We start from the raw sequence: 16,615 nt of genomic DNA on the forward strand, positions 1-16,615 counted from the left end.
TATATTTTCTTCTAGGAGGTTTATTGTATCTTGTCTTATGTTTAAGTCTTTGATCCATTTTGAGTTGATTTTTGTGTGTGGTGTAAGGGAGTGTTCTAGCTTCATTGATTTACATGTTGCTGTCCAGTTTTCCCAATACCATTTGCTGAAGGGACTGTCTTTATTCCATTGTATATTCTTGCCTCCTTTGTTGAAGATTAGTTGACCAAAAGTTTGTGGGTTCAATTCTGGGCTCTCTATTCTGTTCTATTGGTCTATATGTTTTTGTACCAATACCATGCTGTCTTTTTTTTTAACATTTTTTATTGATTTATAATCATGACTGTAGCTCTATAGTATTGTGTGAAGTCTGGGAGAGTTATTCCTCCAGCCTGTTTCTTTCTCTTCAGTAATGTTTTGGCAATTCTAGGTCTTTGATGGTTCCATATAAATTTTATTATGATTTGTTCTAGTTCTGTGAAATATGTCCTGGGTAATTTGATAGGGATTGCATTAAATCTGTAGATTGCCTTGGGCAGTGTGACCATTTTAACAATATTGATTCTTCCAATCCAGGAGCATAGGATATCTTTCCATTTTTTAAAGTCTTCTTTAATTTCCTTCATCCATGGTTTATAGTTTTCTGTGTATAATACTTTCACCTCCTTGGTTAGATTTATTGCTAGGTATTTTATTACTTTGGGTGCTATTTTAAAGGGGATTGTTTCTTTACTTTCTTTTTCTGTTGATTCATCATTAGTGTAAAGAAATGCAACTGATTTTTGAACGTTAATCTTGTAACTTGCTACCTCGCTGACTTCTTCAATCAGCTCTAGTAGTTTTTGTGTGGACCTTTTAGGGTTTTCTATATATAGTAACATGTTGTTGGCATATAGTGACACTTTTACTTCTTCTTTTCCAATTTGGATCCCTTTTATTTCTCTCTCTTTTCTGACTGCTGTGGCTAGGACTTCCAAGACTATGTTGAATAAGGGTGGTGATAGTGGGCATCCTTGTCTTGTCCCAGATTTTAGTGGGAAGCCTTTGAGTTTTTCACCATTGAGTACTATGCTGGCTGTAGGTTTCTCATGTATAGCTTTTATGATGTTGAGATATGTTCCCTCTATACCCACTTTGGCGAGAGTTTTTATCATAAATGGGTGTTGAATTTTATCAAATGCTTTTTCTGCATCTGTTGAGATGATCATGTGGTTTTTGTCCTTTCTCTTGTTGATGTGATGTGTTACATTGATTGTTTTGCATATGTTGAATCACCCTTGTGTCCCTGGGATGAACCCCACTTGATCATGATGTGTAATGTTTTTTATGTGCTGTTGGATTCTATTTGCTAATATTTTGGTAAGGATTTGTTTGTTTGTTTATTATTTTTAATGGAGGTACTGGGGATTGAACTCAGGACCTTGCGCATGCTAAGCACATGCTCTACCACTGAGCTATACCCTCACCCTAGTTTTGTGTCTTCTAATCCTCTGTTCCTCTCTGCCCTCCTTTCTTACTAGTTGTCCTCTGCTGAATCTGCACCAGCCACACTGGTTTCTCAAACAGACCCCAATGTGCTCCTGCTTCAGGGACTTGGCATCTGCTCTTCCTTCTGTCTGGACTATTTCCTCCCAAATACACACTGCTTGCTCCTCCATTTCTTTCACGTGTTAACTAAAAAGTCACCTTCTTGTTAAGGCCTTACCTGACAACCCTGTCTATTATGTTAACCACTGGGGACTTCCAATACTGCATCATCTTGTAAACTATAAAAATGTCAACCGCACATGGCAAAATCTAATACAATTTAACCTCCCTCTACAACCTTCGCTATATTTCTTCAATGCTTAATATTTTCCCCTGGTCCTCTTCACCATCTCACCTACTCTGGCTTATTTTTTATTTTTCTTTTCCTCTACTAGAATAGAAGCTCCAGGAAAATAAGGATTTTTGTTCACTGCTGTATCCTCAGAGTCTAGAATAGAAACTCCCACGTAGTAGGTACTAAACATTTGCTGTATGAGTAAGTTTCACTGGGTTGGAGTGACAAGACTATGCAAACTTGATATCTAGTGATAGAGAAACCAAACCAAATGGCATGTGATACAGTTATGTATAGGGTCCTTCTTCAGCTCAAGAGGAGGCAGATACAAGGAATGAAATCAGTACAGAATAGTACAAAGGTTCTGTACAACAAAACCTCACTAATTAAGACCATTGAACATCTCTGCAAAATTCTCCTCATACTTTTATACAAGGTTACTCTTCACTGAAACAAGTTGAAAGGGGAATTAGCCAGGAACATTCTTTTTGGTGCGGTTGCTGACAGGTAGAATCTCCCCGGCGACCAATTCCAGCACCAAAGCAGAGTTTCTGAAGACTGCAAGCAAAGGTAAGAGCTACAAGAACCCTTGGAAAGACTCGCCATTTGATTTTCCACTGTTCTCTATCTTTGTACAGTGTTAGGGCTAATCGGTGTGGTCTCCTTCCCTACTAATTCCTTTCTCCCCCTAAATTTAAAGTGAAATTACAGGGAAAAAGTTGTCTCTCAGTAATGTCCCAATCAAGTACTTCCCAAAGACTATTTGAGTTTTCTGCTTGGAATCCCATGCCAGCCACAGCTCCTGAAACTGCTTCCTAACAGGAACAAGCCCAGGATAATCTCGGTCTCAATTCTAGCTCTACTGCTTAGCCAACTTCATGAGTTTGGGTAAATTATACATCCTCTGTAACTGAACTTTCTCACCTTTACAATGGGTTTAAAATCTACCTTATAGATTTGTCGAGAGGAGGTTATAAAACATGAAATCACATCATGAAGAATAAAGTACAGAATGCACTTACATTAAGATAATGCTTTGTGACAGGGACATGGTGCTGTACACCAGAAACTGACACATTGTAATTAACTGTACTTCAGTAAAAAAAAAAAAAGATAACACTTTGTATATAACACTAAAAGCATAGGCAACAAAAGCAAAAATCATCTAGTGGGACCACCTGAAACTAAAAAGCTTTTGGACAGCAAAAGAAACAATCAACAAATGGAAAAGCAACCTGTGGGAGAAAATATTTGCAATCTGTATATTTGATAAGGGGTTAATATCTAAAATATATAAAGAACTCATACAACTCAATAGTAAAAACAAACAAACAAAAAAACAGGAAACAAATCCAATTTAAAATGTGCAAAAGACCTGAAAAGACATTTTTCCAAAAATACATACAGATGATCAACAGGTATATGAAACAGTGCTCTCCATCACTAATCAGCAAGGAAATGCAAATGCAAATCACAATGAGATAGTACCTGACACCTGTTAGGATGTCTATTCTCAAAAAGAAAAGAGATAACAAATGTTGGTGAGGATGTGAAGAAAAGGGAACCCTGTACAGTGTTGGTGGGAATGTAAATTGGCACAAGCATTGTGGAAAACAGTATGGAAGTTCTCCAAAAACTTAAAAATTGAACTCTCATGTGATCCAGCAATCCCACTTCTGGGTATATACCCAAAGGAAATGAAATCAAGACCTTGAATACATAACTGAACTTCAAAAGAAAAAAAAAAGATGATGCTATGACAGAACTTTGGGCCTTACCTCTACATACATCTAGCCAAACTAACAGAGTAGCTGGGTGCTTCCTCTGTCTCTAGCAGTAGGAAGATAGGAAAGGGGTACACAGTATTCAATTCTGTGCCTGCCCCTCACTAACTCTGAAGTATTCCTTATTTCTTTCTATGTTCTATGGTCCAAGCAAGCAAGACCTACTCCAGTACATCTGTAGCTTTCATGGAAAACCCAGTTGTTGAGTCCCTTTCCTGAAATAAAAGGTTCTCTAGCTTCAAATCTGAAATATGCAAGGACAGGACATCCTACATGGAAACAGACCCTTTCTTCTAAATATATTAAACACCCTTCTTTGTGTTTCTTTCATAAGCACAAAGCTTTCAAGCCTCTTAGCAGGATGCTCCTTGCCTTTCAAAGAACATTTAGCATTACCAACGGAAGTTCCAGAAGCATTCGGGGAGCTCTAGGTCCCTATGCCTTTTGTGCCTGATTATTTTTTTAATCATCTCTGAGGGTATAACATGGGAGCCAGATTATCAATTACTGCTCAGGGTGCCTACAAACTACATGTCTCACAGACCACAACCTCTTGTTGTTATTTGAAAAGATCCTGAGGATAAAGAATGTCTATGAAAAAAAAATCAAGCAATACTGGTGCTGCACTCATCTATAACAATCCTGCATCAAGTTTGTGAGGTGTCATGGCATGGAATGGATTGCCATCTTTTAACATATACATTTTTATTGAAGTCTAGTCAGTTTACAATGTTGTGTCAATTTCTGGTGTACAGCATAATGTTTCAGTCATACTTATACATACATACATTCGTTTTCATATTCTTTTTCACCATAAGTTACAAAAAGATATTGAATATAGTTTCCTGTGCTATACAGTATGAACTTATTGTTTATCTATTTTATATATAGTAGTATCTGCAAATCTGAAACTCTCAATTTATCCCTTCCCACCCCCTTCCCCCCAGCCTCCGACCCCGTAACCATAAGTTTGGTTTGTTTTCTGTGTCTGTGAGTCTGTTTCTGTTTTGTAAATAAGGATTACCATTTTGATAGGCTCAGTCAATCAGTCAGTCCCTGAACAGATGTTCATTTCTGTCTGCTCAATGTCATGCTCTGTGCTAGATGGGGATGAGGCTGACAGGGCTTCCCTGTAGACCTCAGGCTAGTAGACGACCCAGGCCCACCAACGATCCATCACATGAAAGCAGAGGTAGCTGGAGCCAGCACAGTGGCAATCATGCTGGACGAGAGGGGAGGGATATGAGAAGGAAGGCAGGGATGGAATTAAACAAAATTTTCTTCATCAAATCCATCAATTCTTTCCTAAGTGTCACTTTTCTATCTTACTGTCTACATGATCAAACCCGTTGCCTACTTCTTGAAGAAACTGTAGTAATACTTTATGAAAGTATTGAATATATGAAACTATAGTTCATTCATCCAACAATGATAATTTCTTACAATATTAGAAAGGATATGATTTTAAGCCTTAAGAAAACATTTTTCTTATATTGTGTGAAGAGCAGTGGCATGGCTCATTTCTACACCAGAATATTTTTCATACAATTAAGTTTTACTTAAAAATAAAATGCAAGTCTCTTCAGTCTCTGAACTCTCACTCTCTGAATATCTGCTATAATGATCTGCTAATTTACACAAAATTCATTACCCAAACCTACTAAATAAATCTGTTTTAGGTTGCAGACAAGACTATGTTTAAGTCATGCACACCTAAGTAAAAGCATGTACTTTGCTGCTATTGTATCTCAGATATTCTGATAGAACAGTGTCTAGAGTTTATGTTGTTTAAATGTGTTATGTTTTATAGATATTCTCTCTCCCAGATTAATTAGTAAAAGGTCTTCTAATAAAGCAGAGTAACTAATGAAGGAAATGGGTAAGATGCCCAAGTAAGTGCATGCACTACAATAACAGCTGGGAATGATAAAGCACATTGAGAATTGACTATGTCTGCTAGTCTGTTTCTGTTCTGTAGAAGAGTTAATTAGTGTCCTCTTTTTTCTTTTTTTTTAAGGATTCCACATATGAGTGATATCGTATAGTATTTTTCCTTCTCTTTCTGGCTTACTTCACTTGCAATGACAATCTCCAGGTCCATCCATATTGCTGCAAATGGCATTATTCTATTCTTTTTTATGGCAGAGTAGTATTCCATTGTATAAATAGACCACAGCTTCTTTATCCAGTCATCTGTTACTGGACATTTAGGTTCTTTACATGTCTTGGTTATTGTAAATAGTGTTGCTATGAACACTGGGATGCATGTATCTTTTCAAATTAGGGTTCCCTCCAGATAAGTGCCCAGGAGTGGGATTGCTGGATCATATGGCAAGTCTATTTTTAGTTTTTTAGAAATTGACACATTGTAACTGAATATACTTCAATAAAAAAAAGAATTGCATGGCTCACAGGGAATTATATTCAATATCTTATAATGGCCTATAATGAAAAAGAATGTGAAAAATATATATATTTACATATATAACTGAATCACTCTACTGTACACCAGAAGTTAACAACATTGTAAACTGACTACACTTCAATTTAAAAAAAGAAAAGAAAAGAAAAGACCCAATCCCACCACTTCATAATATGAAAAGATACTTAAGGATTCTGAAAGAGTTATTGCTTCTCTTATGAGTTATAAATTGAAGGATGCAAATGGAACTAAAACAACAATTCAATTAATAAAAGGGTTGAATGGCTATTAGTTTTAAGCTTGGCCATGCATGATGTCCTTAACGCCTGTGAATCACAAATACAGTGGTGAATATTTACACCTTGCTGGGTAAAGTGAGTGTGATCATGGCAGGAGCAGACCTATCACGTTCAACACACAATCACAAATGCGGTCTCATGTTAGCAAGAGTTGTAGGACGCCACGCAAAGGGAATGCAAACAGACTGCCACTGTGAGCTCTGTTTTTCATCCCGCTGTTATGTGTGTAGCTTCAGACAGTGGTTCTTAGCCAAACACCTCTGAGCTCTCCTGCCAGGAAGGCAAGATCCTCCCCTGTTCCTTAGATCCAGACACAGATGAACCTCAGACATTTCCTGTTTAACTCATTTCTTCACCAGCTCTTTCTTCCTTACCTCCTCCCACCAGCAAAGAGTAACAGAGACTACAGCTTCCAGCTCCCTCCTCTCACCACCAGACCTCACACAAACGTGCCTTCCATCTTAAGAAACCTCTCAAGAAGTCCTCTTGTTTATTTGATTTTGCTAAGTGTTACTGGCATGGACTGCTCATCCTTAACGTATTATTTTGTTATTTATTTACATATCCATGTACACTGTAACATAGAAGGAAAATGTAATCCGTTCTCAATATTATATACTGAGCAGTGTCAAGTATTATGGTTTACTATGTACAAAATACCTACTAATGAGTTTATCAAATATTAAATAACTAGATAGTATTGCAATTTACATTTTATCGAAATTCTTGGTAGATTGTTAAATAGGTGTATTAAGGAGTTTAGTAATATCAGGCAAGTTGGCATTTTCCTATGGGTTAGGAACGCATTTTTATTTTTCCCATTCAAAATAATGAAATTACTGGCTTTTGTTCTCTGAAAATTTGTTAACAAACAAATGTTCAAGAACAGATTAGATTCACAAAAAGAGGGACACCTGTATAATAGCAGTTACCATAATGCTTATTTGTTCTTCTACTATTTAAAGTGTTTCAAGAAAAAGAAGCAATCAAGTCTATTTGTAAATGTATTGTCTTAATTTGAAAGTCATTAAATGCCTGCAGCAGTTAAGGTTGCTCTATTTGTTGCTTTTAAAAAAAGATAAAAAGCCAATCACTTATATTTATATTCAGTCTAGGAGATTGCTCATCTGTATTCAATTGTGTTTTTTGTTTTCATTTTGATGGAAAAATATTCATAGATGTTATTTCTGTTCTTTCAGTTTTGTCTAATAAAAGTATGCCCTACACCTCCATTACTTAAGTCAACATTAGCCTCTCACCTGTGGTCCAGAGATAGATATTCCTCATCCGAATCTTGAGTCAGCAGGGCATCTTTATTGGACTCCTTTGCAGTGAAAAGTTCCTGCAGAAAAACTGGCATTTTAGATACTTAAAATGTACTTAGAGTACAAAATACCTGACATTATTTGTATAGGATGTATCAACTTTGAAAGCAATCTCACACCCAACTCATCTGTATATCAGTGTGAGAAAGGCACTGAGGAGGGAGATTTGGGGGGTGAACCTCTAGATGGGATGTCGACCTTCTCATGACAGTTATGAGAGTTTAAATCACAGTCACCAGAGAAGGATAATGAATGGGCCAACCAGACCAAGAACTTCATTCAATTGCTTTCTCTCCACCACTTTTCTCACTGTCTTAAATTTGGAAAAGTGATAACACAGATCACTACTCCAAAATTGAACATAAAGGAGTCCTTCACAGCTTCTGTAATGTGGTCAGAGGAAAAGTAAAGCAGGTCTTTTGCCTTCTCTGGGTCCCACCCATAACAGTGCTAACGCTAATGCTAAAAATAAGAATGACAACGATCATGGTGACTGTAAGAGCTCACATTTACTGAATGCTAACCAGATATGAGGTGATGTCTTATTTGCTCTTCATGACAACCATAAAAAGAGTTATTACTATCGCCATTTATAGAAAAGGAAACTGAGGCTAAAAGACGTGGCTTAGATAAGGTCCTGCAGCTGGTAGAGTCAGAATGGGAAATCAGGTGGTCTGGATACAGAGGCCTGTCTTGTCAGGTAGGTGAATGTGTTGTATGTCACAAGGTCATCACAACATGGACACAGCTCAAAGAGAGTTTTTGATTTCACCCCCAGTTCCTGTCCCCCCCGACCTGCCCAATCCACACTGTCCCAGTCTTGCTCAAGTCACTTGATGACCATTTCATTCACTGAGCTGCTCAGGACTAAAAAGTAAGAGTCATCCTTGAGTGATCTCTCTGTCTTCTCCCATCCATTTCCATCGCATTACCAAGGACTTTGGGCTCTACTTCCAAAATATCACGCAAATCTGTGTACGTCTATCTCCATGACAACAATCCTAGTCCAAACCCTATCACCTCTCACATCACTCCCCGATACTCCTCATCCCAGCCAGCAGCAGCCTGATCTTTTAAAAAGAAAATCAGATCATGTCATCCTCCTGCTTTCCACTGCACTTGGAATAAAACCCAAACTCATTACCATGGTTCTCAAATTCCTACATCAGCTGGCCCCTGCCTACCTCTTGTACCTTATTTTTTTATTACTGTGTTCTTCAGGGTTTCTGTTCAAAAGACAGGTCACCAGAGAGAGGCCTTCCCTGAGCACTCTGTCTGAACTCCCTACTCCCACCTGTCATTAGCACGTGATTCTGTCTCCATCACATATGTCAGTGCTACTTGCCTATTGTCTGTTTCCCCAGCACTGAGCACAGTGCCTGGCATATAGTATGTGCTTATTAAATATGTTACTTAGGAAATAATTCATTAGCCTGAAGCTATCAGTTGGATTCTAAAGACTGATTTTTCTTTTTAGAGACAGATTCTGTGAGTGCTATATGATGAGAATACTAAGTCAGCAATGGGTGGGCAGGAGACCTGCCTGAACACTCACCTCATGACAGAAGCCTTCCTTTATCCTCCTGCCAAAAGGATCACTTCTCTTAACATGTCACAGCCCCAAGCCCTTGTGTACCTCTTTAAAATGATATCAGAGTCAGTGAGTGTGCATTTCTTCTAGGTGCATCCAGATCTCCACTCACAAGTTCACCTTCTGAAACACAGGAGCTGATCTTTTCTCATTCATGTATCTATTTTAACACAACCTTCTGCACACAGCAGGTGCTTTAGTCATGTCATCCAGTGGCCGAGGAACCCAAGGGGACATGGCCCTTCAAAGGAAGCTCACAGGGTCACAATGTGGGAGGCATACACACAACATACTCACCTGCAGAGTTTGAGCTTTAAGGGCACAAACAGTCCCCACCAGATAAAACTGATCCTTCAAAGGAAAATTTGTAGCAGATGACTCATAGGATTGGCTGGGAAAGAAGCTACGGAAGAGCAACAGGGGCTCTAAGGGAGACAGAGACACATGCAACAGTCTATTAGAGAGACAGGCTGATTATGCAAGAAGCCAGGCACCTGCCACATCAGTGTGCTGTTTGCCTGCCTGTCGACAGTCTTTAGAATTCTGAATAATAAACTTTTCCTGTCTTCCTTCCATTTCAGCCACCCTTCCCACCCTGGTCTCTACCAAAACATGAATTCATTACTGAGAAATAGTCATGAGTTCAGGGTGATTTTTTTAGTCTTGTGTTCTTACCCTGTGGATGGAAGTTTTAGTCTCCAAAAGGCATTTAGCTCCCTCTTCTATATATAGACCACGTGGGTATTAAATGTGCATGTATGTAGTCAAGCAAGTTTTTTTAAAAAGGCATCTGACCTTTAGTTTCCAAGGCACATGACAAATACATCAGACAGCCAATTTGTGAGCTAAATTTCATTATTTACCCATTCATTTATTCATTTGTTATACTTTTAGACCTCAGTGGCAAAAAACTTAATTATATTGCGAGTTTATGGCATATTATGAACACAGACAAAGTTCCCACTCTCATTTTTATTTTTTTTCTCTCTGTCCCTTCCCCACCCACAGGCACCCACTCTGATCTACCACCTTAAATATATATCCTTGTAAAATATGTAGTCTGGTTTTATGTACTGTATGTTTTTGCAATTTATGAAAGTGATATTGTGCTATATGTCTCATTCTGGTTTCTCAGTTTTTTTCAATCAACAATATGGTTTTAAGATCTAACCACATTGTACTATGTATATCCAGAGTTTTTTGCTTTTAACTACTACAGAGTTTTCCATATTGTATATTTCCCAAATTTTACTTGGCCATTTCCCTAATGATGCACACCTAGAATGTCTCGAACTCCCTCCTACCACTAACAACACTATGACATACACAGTACATGTTTCCTTAGACACAGATCTCACTGGAAGTTCACCTCTGAGATATTTCCACTGAACGATAGGATTGCTGAGTTACAAGATAATCAGCAGAACTTACATTCACTGTGTTTTCCAGGATGGTTTCATGAGTTTATATTTCTCAACACTCACTGTATTAGTGCTTTCAATTTTCACGTCCTCACCAATATTTGCTATTATTCACACTTCTAAATGTTGCCATTCTGATGGATGTACAGTGCTACTACTCATTGGTTTTCAAATTTTTTAAGTGAGTTTGAGCATCCTTTCACATTTTTGTTGGGCTATTTACCTCTGACTCAAGCCCTACATGTTTTAATGGCACAAAATCAGTGTTTATGTTAATTTATCAGCTTGCAGCTCCTGAAACCTTAATAATGATAAATTCAGATCCTATATCCACATGACAGACACAGACGTGGTTTGTGATTTGTAAATGACACATTTTTTTTTCTACTCAAACTCTGAGAGAGATAGCAAACATATTCCTTCTCTAGACCAGTGGATAGAATTTTACTGATAATTTTAAGTCCTAGGTTTTATGTGTTGGTCCTTGAATGAGTATTAGAACTCCAGATCCCAACCAGTGGAACCAATGAATGATTTAAAATTCACTGAGGCCACCACAAAATCAGCTCCCTCTTATCACTGGGTCCTGTACTTTATCCTTTAAGTTCTGGCACCCATGGATTTCCCTTAAGATTGGTTATGCATTAAACTTCTTAAGTTAGGTTTAACAATAATTTCCTTGTATTTACAGAAAGGAAGAGCCATCCTTATCAGTTCAGCCATGTTACTATATAACTCCACCTTATAAATTTCATTATTTTTTTTTAAGTCTAATTAATGTGTGTAACCAAAACTTGTGGTCATAGGAGTGTCAGAGAGTTTGAGAGTACAGACGGTGGAAGGGGATTTATATTAGCAATTAAGAGCTGCATAACTCATGAACTTCATCTAGATCAGATTAAAAACTGAATTGCTCACCATTAGAAACATCTCTTAGACTCAGGATGAATTTCACATATTCATAAGAAGGGCTGCTATCACATTCAATGTTTCTTCTTCTTAAATGACAGCAAAAATCAATATGTTTCCCTACTAAAAGAAAACAGATACAAAACAAATTGACATTGGTACTTAACTATATTCTGCAGAATTATTTCGTACAACTATTGTCTTACTTAGAGTAGATTTTACAAAATTACTATTTTCTTTCCATGAATGTTAGCATTTGCATAGCTATCTATGTTATATCTGTAGAGTGGGGTACCAACTAGAACATAATTTATATAACAGTAATGCAATTATGCAAAAGCTGAAACTATCAAGGTTCATGATAACGAACAAGATTGAATGAAAGAGAGATTTTTTAACACTAGAAATAAAATTTATGAAATTATATTAAGTTAAATTAATATAGGATCAGCAGCTATATTGGCTCTCATGTCATTATTTTTATCTTTCTCTCAGTGATTGTTATCTGTCTCTTAAAACCTAAAACTTACTATTTGAAAAAACAATCTGTACCTGAATTTGATAAAGGAAGTTTGAAAGCAATCTTTCGGGAGACGTCACTTTTCTCTTCCTCAGGCAGAAGGCTTAATAATTTTTTACCCACAAGTTCATCCTCAAGAGAGAAAGAGAGAATAAACTGTTATATGTGCTACTATATTCATTTCCTCTGTCTCCTTACCTACATTAAGCTTATCATCTGATCCATCTTAAGGTCATGCCCGTTAGATTTCTAAAAGTCCCAATTCACATTACCCCATCCTATGACCATCACCTCCTAAATTTCCAGTACACTCACACAAGTACCCCACCTCTCCAATGATTGTCCCACCCACTGAGACCTCCAGCCCATTCCTACCACAGTTTCAGTGTGCCTTATCACCTTCAAACTGTTACATCCCTCCTTAACCAGTTCAGATTCCATAGTCAATCATTATAATCACAACCATGAGCTTTTATTTCCCTGGGGAAATCCCAACTCTGCTTAAGTTCAACTCTTCATTGACCCTATACCTTCCTTATTTTGTGGTAGCTTCAGTGAATTTTAAATCATTCATTGGCTCCACTGGCTCCATCCAAGCAACTGAATGTGTATGGAGGAAAATCCACAACCATGCTGTGTATCATTTTTAAAGGGCACTTAGCTCTGCCTAGAAATCATTCCACAGTTCCCTAGACAATTTACTCTCCTACTCTTCAGTATGGTTCCTTGCCTCTTCTTCTTTCTTCAAACCTGCAAGCCTCCGACCCTCGCCACCATCCTCATATTCAGCTGTGGATCACATTTCTTATTTCAATGAAAAACAAAGGGAGAAGGAAATGTCAATATCTCCCTGCACCAAATCTACCAACCTATCTGCTCCTGCTTTTTTTCTTATTTCACTGAGTAAGCTTCTCCCTAAGTCTAGTGCACTGTCTTTCTTCCTCTCTCAACTATTCAAGGACATCATTCCAGAAAGTCTCCCCATTCTCCCCACATCATCAAACTTTCCCTTTCTGCTGGGCTTTTCCCATAGTATGCAAATGCTATATCAGAGATGCTTTAATAACTGTCATTTTGCAAATGAAAACAACAGAAAATTCCCCAAATCCAAAACCTTCCTTGACACTACATCCTTTCCTCCAGCTCTGTTTCTCTGGTTCACTTTAGAACAAAAATTCTTGAAAGGAATTACACTTGCTGTCTCTAGTTTCTTCACCTATCACTCTCCCTCGAAACCACACTAATCAGATTTTTATCCTAACCACTCTATTTTTGCAAGGTTGCCAATGACCTCCACTTTGCCAAATTCAGAACTCCATTCTCAATCATCATCTTACCCAACATCTCAGCATTTGATACAACTGATTTCTCCTTCTCCCTTGAAACAGTTGTTTGCTTGGCTTCCAGGATACCATACACATATGGATATCCTTCTGCTTCAAAGGTTACTCCTTCACAGTTTTCCTTGCTGGGTCTTTCTCCTTTTCCTGAGTACTTGGCATTGGACTGCCCAGGGCCTCATCATTGGACCTCTTCTCTTACTGCACTGTCTCCCTGCGTAGTCTGTTCCAGTTCCATCTCATTAAACACCATCTAACTATCAGTGACTCCCAACTTCTCATCTCTAGTCCAGACTTCTCCATGAACTCTTCTTGATAAACTAAACTTGGATGTGTAATGGGATTTCAATTTTAAGGCATCCAAAACAGTGCATCTGATATTTTCCCTCGCAAACCATGCTTCTCCCTCAGTCTTACTCATTTCAGTAAAGGGCACCATTTACCCACATGCTTGTCCTTGATGATTTGCCTTTTTCCTCTCAAACCCCAAATCCAGTCCATCAGCAACTCTGTTGGTTCTACCATCAAAATACATAAAGAAGCTGTCTAATTCTCACCACTTGGCTTAAGCCATCATTCTTATCTTAGATGACTGCAGTAGCCTTCCCTGATCTCCCTGCATCTATTTTTGTCACACTCTTGCTTCTACTCCATTTTCCACAGAGCAGCTAGAGTGATTAATTTAAAACATAAGTCAGACCAAGTCATTCAGAAAATGCTCAGCATTTCCCACTGGCTACCCAAATCATTCAGAGGAAAAGCCAAAGTACTTCCATTGTCCTTTATAGCTCTGTTCTCTGGCCCTTTGCTGCCTATTGACCTTGGCACCTCCCACTCTCTCTCACTCACTGTACTTCAGGTACACTCAGCTCCTTGCTCATATCCAGATACACCAAGCAGACAGTCATCTTGGGGCCCTTAAACTTGCTCTTCATTCAGCGTGAAACACTCTTTCTCAGATACTTACTTCATTGAAGTCTTGACCCAAAAGTATTTTAAACAGCATGAGTTCCCTGACATTTTCTTCCTACCTTTGTTTTCATACCACTTATCACTACCTGACATCAGAGCCACATGTATATGTTTATCTGTTTATTATCTGTCTCCCTCAATAAAATATGAATTTCATTAGAACAGAGACTTTGGCTGTCTTATTCACTGCTACATTCTCAACACCTAGAACACAGCTTCACACAATTGAGCACTCAATAAATATTAGTTGAATGAATGATTAATGCTGTACCATGTAGTTGAAATATGGCAACATGTGAATAAACTATCAGACATTGAGTTAAGTAATGAGTTTTTAATGTGATAGGAACAAAATAATAAACAAAGTATTCTGTGTAGCTTAATAATGTTTTTGGGTGATGAACCACAGATTCAAATGATTTTAACTGATTAATATTAATAATCTGCAGTAAAAATTCAGAAATATGTTTTTATGGCCCATTTGTAGAAGCCAGCCTATGAGTTGGCCAATGTTCAAATTAGCAGATGGATCCTGTCTCAATCAAGAAAAAGCTTGGCTCAATTCAGGGCAGAACCTTAATTTAGCACAGAAAACATTATGAAATTAACAGGCAATAGATTTTGACAATGAAAGTCACACAGTAAGAAACTGACTTCCCAAAAGAAATATTTTTCATTAAACTAAACTTTTTCAATAAAAATGCTTTCATTGGTTTAGTTATAAAATACACTTTAGGTACCAAACCAAGTTATCTCTGGTCAGTAGAGACTACTCATTTATTCATTCATCTAATGCGTGATTAACAACTGCTCCATGTCAGAACATTGTGCTAGGTACATTTACACTAACTAGCTCACTTAATACCCTGTGAAAGGAAGAATTATCTTCTATTTCATTCATGGAGAAATTAAAGCTGGTCCAATTGTTGAAGGGTCACAAGTTCAGAGATGAGATTCACATCCAGCTGCATCCAACTCCATATTCATTTTTCCATCCACTACACCATTGCTGCCTTGAGTCCAATTTGCACCAAGAGCAGCCAATTTGCTACTGGGCCAGTTTTTGCATTTTAAATATTCTATGTGAAGTAATTTATTATTATTTTTTGGCTGAGACTTATGAGAGTTAAAAAAGATGAAATTGACATGTTCATTATAATTTAAATGAACACATAGTTCAGCAGGACAGATGACACATGCACAAACAATTATGACGCCAAGTATAAAATAATACTCTAAGGAGAGGTACAAGTGCTAAGGCTTACCAGTTCTTTCACTGGTAGAAGAATGGAGGATAGCATTGCCACTTAAAAAATTCAAAGTGAACAGTCTTCAGATATATGTATATATATGCATGACTGGGACATTATGCTGTACACCAGAAATCGAAACATTGTAACCTCAATTAAAAATATTTTTTAAAGTGAGCAGTTCTTTTAATAGCATACATTCCCTTGGATGGAAAACAATGGCAATGAGTTTCTTGTTAATTAACTACATTCTTTAAGGAAGATGACAGTGACAATGAATGCTTTATCACTGACCACCAACTTAAAACAGTGGTCCTAACAATCATTCCAGTGACCCTGCTTTATAGTTAGACAAAGGGCAGAGACCTGAAAGCATTATCAACACCATGTTATTTTTGTAAATCTTTGGCATTTGCTCTCCTTATTACACAAGGCAGAAGGATCAAGGTACTTGGAGCTTAATGAAGCAAGGACAAATACTAGTGAAAAATTAAGGAGATTTTTTTAAAAGCCAAGTTTGCAAATACCTATTAGTTGTCCCACACATATTAGTAAGGTGAGTCTCACTTATGCCAAAAAAAGAATAAAGAAATTTACTCCACTCCTTGACATTTAATGAGAATTGAGGCAAGCAGTATCTTTTTTGCTGGCAGAGACATTCACATTAAACCTGCATTAGAGAACTGTTTGGCTGTATAGGGCACCAAGAAGGATAAGAGCCTAGGTACGAGATTTGGACTACATCCTGAATCAAACAAGACTCATCATCAGTCTCTACTATGCTGTAATCTTCGCAGGGAGAACAGAGCAAAACTCATCACAATTATCACAAACTAGCCATATAACCTATGTTCAAAATTTGCTAAAGTCTTTTTATTATTATTATTGAAGTACAGTCAGTTACAATGTGTCAATCTCTGGTGTACAGCATAATGTCTCAGTCATGCATATACATACATATATTTGTTTTCATATTTGCTA

The 16,615-nt window shown here is 37.5% G+C and overlaps 1 protein-coding gene across 1 annotated transcript in view; it reads right to left on the reverse strand.

The window, feature by feature from the left end:
- PASD1 (PAS domain containing repressor 1) overlaps nt 1–16,615 on the reverse strand; it is a 65,500-nt gene that overhangs the window by 38,669 nt on the left and 10,216 nt on the right. The window contains exons 6-9 of the mRNA XM_032474710.1: nt 12,105–12,204; nt 11,562–11,672; nt 9,520–9,647; nt 7,566–7,648 (exon numbers count right to left, since the gene is read on the reverse strand). Coding sequence (XP_032330601.1) covers nt 7,566–7,648; nt 9,520–9,647; nt 11,562–11,672; nt 12,105–12,204 — 422 coding nt within the window. The remainder of the gene's footprint in view (nt 1–7,565; nt 7,649–9,519; nt 9,648–11,561; nt 11,673–12,104; nt 12,205–16,615) is intronic.

The sequence above is a fragment of the Camelus ferus genome, chromosome X (assembly GCF_009834535.1).
Source record: "Camelus ferus isolate YT-003-E chromosome X, BCGSAC_Cfer_1.0, whole genome shotgun sequence".
Taxonomy (NCBI): Eukaryota; Metazoa; Chordata; class Mammalia; order Artiodactyla; family Camelidae; genus Camelus; species Camelus ferus.